General features: G+C 30.0%; 1 protein-coding gene across 1 annotated transcript in view; it reads right to left on the bottom strand.

Annotated features, from left to right (window-relative positions):
- Nucleotides 1–3361: 3361 nt before the first annotated feature.
- Nucleotides 3362–8600, bottom strand: part of LOC136976815 (transcription initiation protein SPT3 homolog) — an 84509-nt gene continuing 79270 nt past the window's right edge. Inside the window, exons 9-12 of the mRNA XM_067272198.1 lie at nt 7546–7710; nt 3698–3793; nt 3512–3625; nt 3362–3443 (exon numbers count right to left, since the gene is read on the bottom strand). Of these exons, the coding sequence (XP_067128299.1) occupies nt 3399–3443; nt 3512–3625; nt 3698–3793; nt 7546–7710 (420 nt within the window). The 3' untranslated portion in view covers nt 3362–3398. The remainder of the gene's footprint in view (nt 3444–3511; nt 3626–3697; nt 3794–7545; nt 7711–8600) is intronic.

Here is an 8600-nt window from a genome sequence, read left to right as displayed (position 1 = left end):
CTCAAGGGTCTCCAAGGCCCTGATGCGGTCCGTGTCGAATGACGTTTTAACGAGGCTGGTTTTATCAAAATCTGCCTTTATCTCGGGGTCGGTGGCGTACATCGACAGAGCGGTGGTGTGTCTTTTTTTGGCAACGTCATATTTGTGTTCCAAGATCCTTCTTTGAACGGACCTCTTGGTAGATCCGATGTATATTAGGTCCCTTTGGGACCTGTGATCCCTTATCGGGACACTATATACCCCTGGTGCTCTTAGAAAATCCGGTTTGTCTTTGGCGTTCCTGAGTAGCGAATAGATCGATTGGGTTCTTGAGTACGCCAACTTGGTGCCCTTCTTCCGCGCTATTTCCTTGTATAGGTCCTGCATACCTCTGTTGTACTGGACCACCGTGCGCCGGTTCGGCCCCGAATTGGACGTATCGGAACGACAGGCAATTGCGCGTCGGTGACACGGGATAGGTCCAATTCGGGGCCGAACCGGCGCACGGTGGTCCAGTACAACAGAGGTATGCAGGACCTATACAAGGAAATAGCGCGGAAGAAGGGCACCAAGTTGGCGTACTCAAGAACCCAATCGATCTATTCGCTACTCAGGAACGCCAAAGACAAACCGGATTTTCTAAGAGCACCAGGGGTATATAGTGTCCCGATAAGGGATCACAGGTCCCAAAGGGACCTAATATACATCGGATCTACCAAGAGGTCCGTTCAAAGAAGGATCTTGGAACACAAATATGACGTTGCCAAAAAAAGACACACCACCGCTCTGTCGATGTACGCCACCGACCCCGAGATAAAGGCAGATTTTGATAAAACCAGCCTCGTTAAAACGTCATTCGACACGGACCGCATCAGGGCCTTGGAGACCCTTGAGATTTACAAGGCGTCAAAATCGGGGAAATGTATTAATTTCAAGGATGGCAACGTATTATCATATGCGTGGCGGTATGTATCCGAAATGCACCCGCAATGGTAGCATCTCAGGATAGTGTAGTATTCCTGTATGGATGGACAGAGACATTTTTATGATGGTATCAGGGAGATTAATTGCATGTTAGATCATTCGCAATTATTGCACGCGGGAGAGGTTCGATCGTTTGAATTTTGAAATAATTCTTTTTGCATTCTATTTCAAAACCGTCGATAAAACCTGACGAAGATCGCGGAGGCGATCGAAAACGTTAGTTAATTAGTTGTTAATTTTCGTATGGAGTACCGGAAATTTGAAAGGCTTAGGAAGTGATATTGGTTAAGTAATTCTATCATTTGATTTCAAGATATATTGTATTTCATTTTTTAAAGTAATTTATTATGCTCTGCAACATGTAAATTAATATTAATAATGCTGTGTAAGATATATATTAAAAATTACCTTTGAATTACATAGAAATTTTCACAAATAGAAAAAATTTATTAAAGTTTGCTGGAAACTGCATACAACAACAACAACAAAAATGCTTTTGAATTGAGTTGAAAATTTTAAAAAAATGAACTTAAAAGGTAATTTTTGTGATTTAAATAAAACTTCTTAATATAGAATATTGTAAATTTTTGTAATATTTTAAAAAGCAAAGATGATCAGTACTCCAATCACTCATTCTGGTTCTTATTTAACTAATGAAAAGTCCTGCTACCAAGAATGCCCTTTCTAATTCAATTGATGTGATTGGAATCATGTTTAATGCATTTAAGAGAAGATGGATGTTACGTGTTTTTTCACCTGTGGCCTGGAAGATTTCTAGTTCATTTTCGAGATTGCAGTACTTCTTTTGCTCTAGTATTCTTGATTTGTCTACCTCGGCTGCTTTAATAGAAACATCAAGCTTATATCCTAATAATTCAGCAGTTTGCTTGTCTTTAATAATCAGGTTTATGAAGAAAAACTTCATACTTGCAGACTTTGTACTCGTTTGTATCCTTGCCTAATTTGCACAACCTGGCATTACTCAGTTATTGAAGCTACAAGGCATAGTTAAAAATTAAGACAGCATAAGCACAATTACTCCATATATTACAGGTTCTGACAAGTAAAGAATTTTCAGAGTCCTGTCACAAATAAGCTATGCATTGATTATTGACCATTTGTGACATGCCATAATAAGAAAAAATTTAAAAAACTAATAAGTAGGTTTAAAATTAATAAATACAAATATATTCTGACAGTTTATGAGTTAATTACACTTTCTATTTGCAAAATTTCCTCAACTTTAACCCAAAATAAGAAAAAAGTGAATTTTTAAGAAATTTGCAGGATTTCCTGGGTTAAAAACAACCGAGATCCTGTTTGAGAAACCCTAATTTTATCCTCTGTACTTTGTTATAACCAAATTCTTCAAACTTGAATATATAGCATATTCCACTTATTGTAATCAACTTGGGATCAGCTGACCATTGTCATGAGTATAACTGATACCCTGACTCAATGTTATATAAAGACAAAGGACAAGTCCACTGATGTTAAATTGGATGAAACTACTTTTAACACTGATTGTGCATTTGCACTAGACCAGCAGGATGTTTTATTCTTTCCATACTCTGGACACTAAGAAAAGCCGTTTTTAGAAAGCCTACAATTGGAGTGTTGGTGCAATGAGGGATGGACTACTTTCCTGGATTACTCGAGTGGTAGACCAACACTAACTGCCTCTGGCCAATGGGCTGGCTGCATGGAATTTTCTAAACATGTGTAACACCTAAAAAAGGACCAATTTCCCATGGACAATCCTCCTGGGAGACTGGTACCAACTTGTCAGATTGCCCTGATGTTTTATTGACTTATCCTATCAAACTAATCTAAAATGATATAGGCTAAAATAATAAATCTTCAAGTTATGCGTTTTATCCAGTATATAATTGAAATAAGAAATTCCAGCAAATTATAAAATTACTTGTTTGCACTAAGGTAGTTTATCAGTCTTAACCAGTTTGTAGATATGCATTTCTAGTTGTCTTTTTGCACTAATCTGAAGTTAATTAGCAATACACTTACAAAGAAATCTTGGTTAGTTTGTTTTGGGACAAATACCAATAAGTGGATTTTATTACAATTTTAGTGTAAATTCTGCTAATATAAATACTGTACTGTATAATATCGAATGATAAGAATGTTCTTAGAATTAATCATTCAAGTTTGATTTAATGTGCAAAAGTAAATTACTCTGTTAAACTTTTCATTAAAAAAAATTCTTTATTACATGTAACAATTTAACATCAACTTGTCATTAAGATTTTTATTACTTCTATATCTGAACTGATAAATAGGATTCAACATTTAATGTTTTGATTTTAAATAATCCATTTAACTTATAAGGAAAATGATTATTATGCTGTTTGAAAATTGAGAACAAAAGTATGACCAAATGTTTCAATAAAATATTTATGTACAAATAATTTAAAGAGTTAGCAACACATGAGTCTTGTTCCTAAATAATTATGATGATGTTTCTGAAAAGAAAATAAGTTATTAATTCAAACTTGAACAGAAATTTAAAGCTTTACTAAACTTTAATTACCGAAAATAGCATCAGCGGACCCGAAGGCTTCCAGTATCTACGAATAGCTTCTCTGATGTCGGCAGGCTGGATGCATCGAGATCCGGATAAATCATAGGAGGATTTTCCATCACTCTAAAAAGATTTTGAATTAGATTATGTAAAAAGTTTAACATTTTAAGACAACAGAAATGTTTTATGACAAACCCTTCTACGTTTCTTTGGTTTTGGTTTATTTAAACTAGTAGAGGGATGCTGCAATCTATCCTGAGAACCAGGTGAAGAAGGTGGGGATGCAGAACTCTAAAAAAATTTTACTTCTTTTTGAATTATTTTAAAAACAATATTTCAATCTAAAATGATATAGTTATACACATAATTTCAATGTATGTCATAAGATATATAATACAAATCCAAATTATGCAGTAAAATCAATTAAGTTACTTTTTATAGCCCAAAAAAAACCCAGCTGATTAAGCTTATGATATAGTGACTTAAAAATTATTTAAAATTAACTTTCCTTTGGACAGTTAGTGTTTTGTTTCTTAATCAAGAAATTTATTAAACAATAGTAAAATTTCAACATTTAATTAGCTAGTAGCTAATAAAACAAATGCTCTTGTTGAGATTACAACTTTAAACTCTGAAAGCATGTGAAATTTTAAGTCCTTTCTGAATTCACTCTGTGTTATGCTTTTCTGTTCATTAATATTGATTCTTATCTATTTTTGTTAATATTTAAGTTGAAGGCAACATTGTATACTGACCAAATAAAATTCTCAAAGTAATCAGTTTGAGTTGTAGAGTAATTTGAATTTTTTGAAAAAAACTTATTTCAAATGATGTGTGTCTGAGAAATTTTTCTCTGCATTCTGTTGTAAACTCTATAGGTAAATTAAATAAGGCACTTACTCTAAGCATATCTCAATACAAGTGAATCTTTTTAATGCAAACAAAAGACTCCAAAATAATGGGTGAATTCAGTGAACGAAAAGTATGTAGTGCTTTAGTTCAAAGCTGAGAAGTTGAGTAGACATTTTTGGTTACTTAACTAACAGATGTCATAGTAGTGATTCAAAACTCTAAATAAACTTTAATTTCATAAATCTTTGTTTTTATTTGTCATTTGTGTATATGCCCTCTTAAAACACAATCTGTAATTAAATTTTTTTCATGAAATCCTTTTCTCCATTACCTGAATTACTATTCAAAATATGGGGAAAAGACTTTCATGTCCAAATTTGATTACATTTCAATTTCTGTTTCAAGCATTATTAGATTTTAAGATATTTAGTTTATACAAAACATGGTACTGTAAATAACCTCCAGAAAGCACAAAACAGGGAATATAGGTATCTCTCGTATAAGACAGTAGTTAATTCCGAAAAAGTGCAGTGTTATGTGAATCCATTTATGCAAAACATAGGGTAACATTCCAGAACTTACAAAAAAAAAGTATACTTTTGCTAATTAAGAGAAATATAAACAACATAACCCAGGATTATCTTCATTTAAAGCATTAAAAGACTTACATAAAAGAATAATAATTTTATTTCAACTCAGAAGTAACAGTAAAAAAACTGGCTTGCAGATATAAACTAAATCTTCAAAAACAAAAAAACAGCAGGCATAGAATATTAAAAAATTACACAAGTTAAAAATGATCAAATGCCAACTTTTTATTGTAGGATTTGGCACTTTCACAATAAAACATTGATAAAATTTTTCACAATATGTTTTATTGTGAAAGCGCCGAATCCTACAATAAAAGATCGGTGCTTGATCACTTTTAACTTGTTTAATTTTTATGCATAATATTAATTTAGTTAAACCAGGGCATTTTCTTTTTACAAAGTATTGTCATCAACTCGGATTTTTTTGTTGATCTTGATCAGAAGTATCAGCAACATTTTCATATTTTTTATTTTTATCATAAAAAATGTTTTTATTTCATCATCCATAAAAATGTTATTAATTGAAAATTTGTTTTAGAGGGTCATGTTTGTTCAGTTGAGTACTGAGTGACTTTTTTCCAGATTTTGCATTTGAATACTGAATTGTTCAAGTATTTCATTTGTCATTTTTACAAATGATTACTTATTTATGGTTAAAAAAAGTTTAGTAACACATACCTAAAAAAGTTTAAATAAAATTTACCAAATACTAAGATTAATCTGTATATAATATAATAATAATAATAATAATAATAATAATAATAATAAATGATATAATAATCTATAAGAAAACACAGTGACAGTCTTCAGGGCTAAAATCTGAAAGCAATGACAATGACACCTGGTTGATAGGACAAGGAAGAAAAAATTGCATTAGCTTTCCTATCAGTTTTCATTAAAGTAAACCTGACAAAAAGCACAAAATAATTTGAAAATTTCAGTTTTCTAAAATCCATGGGCAACACACATGCTTACTTGAATAAAAAAATATTGAACAACAAAGTTTGTACAAAATTTCACAATTTTTAAGTATAGAGGATTTCCAAAACTGTGTTAGAGCAAAACCAGAAGTTGTGTTGATATCCACAATTTTCAAACATTGTTAGAGCAAAATTGTGTTGTAGAAGTGTTGTATGAGGAAAACCTATCTTTATGGCTACCCATTACATACATAAGTATTGCTTAAATTCAATTTAATTACTCACTTCAAATTGAGGCTATTAATAGTATTTAATTTTCTTTTAAAAATTATGATAATTTTAAGCAATTCTTAAAAATTATATGTACAATAGGGTCTTCTTTTATGCAGGATTGATAGAAAAAAATTTGTTTTCTAGATGCAAAATGGTTATGTTAACCCTTATATGCAGAGATAATTCTCTGCATATAATTTTCACTATGAAATTTATAATTTTGATAATTTTCACTATGAATTTGATACTATGATTTGATACTATGAATTTTCACTATGATTTTGATAATTTTCACTATGAAATTTATTGTGGAGCAAAACTAATGATATAATAATTCTAATGCAGATATAAAGCAGTAAAAATTTGGTGTACAGTATGTCAGCTGTGTAAAAGTAAAACTAAACATTTTGTTTTGATACTATGTAATAAAATCAAAACCACAATGGAAAGATAGCATAAAACACATTTTAATGTTTGTCTGTTACTTATAAATTTGCATTAGTGTCTATGGACTGCTTAAGCTGGATCTAAAATTTATACAAATTTCATTTTATGCAGTGTATGCTGACACACAATCCCCACATAAAAAAAGATCATACTGTACTTGTTATTATTAGAGAAATTGGAAAGATAATTAACTTATTTTAGAAAATGTGAAAATGAAATAATAGATTTGAGAGTTGTTGGCCTACTGTAAAAATAAGACATTTCAAAAAAAAAATTTTTTTTTTTGTTCTACAATCTGTAAATTTTTATAGTAAAGGAAAACTACTTATTCATTCAATTTTAAATTATACTATAATATCCTGTTTTCATATAATCTTGTATGATTGATTTTGAAGCTAATTGGTTAACTACCTTTAAGATCTATCCTGTATAATTGACTATGATTGCTAGAACCAAGTCATTTAGATTTTACTACTACATCAAATTAAACAATTTATGCAGTATATATAGGGGATAAATAATTTTAATTAATTTCTTAGACTTTTCTAAAAATTAATTAAGATACTTTGGACTGTTTAATCATCCAAAATTACTAAATTTTATTGGAGTTTTAAAGTTTTACTTTATATAATATAGAGGTTGTGGCCAAAGTTTTCAATGCGAAAATGTGATCATCAGATGTTCAGCGCTGCCTTCCTGTAAGCCTAGAAGTTTGTTGGTCGTAACCTCACTATTTTAAATTGCTTAAATTTTGAAATTTAATTGATTTTTTTTTTACAATGAAAGATTATGATTTGTGATGATTGAATATTAAAAATATGTTTAAGGTGAAGAATTTTGATCTTTAAATTTTTAATGTTTAGAATACATTTTAGTCAATCTTATTAAAGTCATATTTTTTATTTTTTGACAGTTAAAGAAGGTCAGTTATACTTAAATACTGTATAAACAAGTATCTTACCTGTGATGGAGAATCAGGTCTTAGAATTTGACACTGTTTCAGATTTTGAGCTATCTGAATATTAGGATATTCTGGATTATATACAACAGGAGGAATTAATCTAGTAAATGGATCACATGAATTCCCTTGAGCATCTTGTTTCACCAACAGGGCTAAATCAACAATCTGTTTTTCAAATAATAATTAAAATCAATCTTTGGATAAGTTATAATGTTTAAAATTTATAATAATTCATCTTCAACAAATTAAAACTACTTAAAATGAATGTCATAATTTAAGATTTCTCTTAAATTTACATTTGGAAAAGAACCTGTATGCAAATTATCATTTTTGAATAAAATACTTTTCTCAAATATAAATTTATGAAAAATATCAATAAGATTGAATTGTGTTATCTGTTTAAACAAAGCACTTGCAATTTGATATAATATATGTATATTCTTAATTAGAAATCGGTCATCTGCATTTTTCTTTAAAGAAATATCATAAATTTTAATTTCACTGCAACTCGTTTTACATTTTTTTTTATGTTTCAACACTACAAGAAGTTATAAGTAATAAAAATAACTATTTTTTGATGAAATTTATTGAATTTATTCAATCTTCATTATTATTATATATATTAATAGTTTTTTTCAGCTTAAATATTTTGTATGTTGTTTCTTGATAGATAGGCCTACATCAGGGGTTCCCAACCTTGTGCCTGCAGCAAAGTGTTGAAATAATGAAAAAAAAATTAAATCTTCAAAATAAAGAAAATGAAAAGTTACTTTAGTTTTTAAAATCTTGCTAGATGTAGTGAGAAATTTGCTAAATTGGCTACACTTGGGCTACACTGACCATTGTCTAATCCAGCACGTCTATTATAATCATATCTCCAACAGCATCTCTATTGTATTAGTAGTATGGTATTAGTTGTCCCTGAGTGCTGTCGTCGTAAACTCTCACTGTTGTCATCACATGCTATCATTGTGTTGTGTTTTTTTTTTTTGTATATAAACATTTTACCTCAAAATGAGTAATCCAAGTAAAAAACAACAAACCTATCATTTTAA

Source organism: Centruroides vittatus, unplaced genomic scaffold (genome assembly GCF_030686945.1).
Source record: "Centruroides vittatus isolate TY-2023 unplaced genomic scaffold, ASM3068694v2 contig_425, whole genome shotgun sequence".
Taxonomy (NCBI): domain Eukaryota; kingdom Metazoa; phylum Arthropoda; class Arachnida; order Scorpiones; family Buthidae; genus Centruroides; species Centruroides vittatus.
This window is presented reverse-complemented; position numbering and strand designations above follow the sequence as displayed.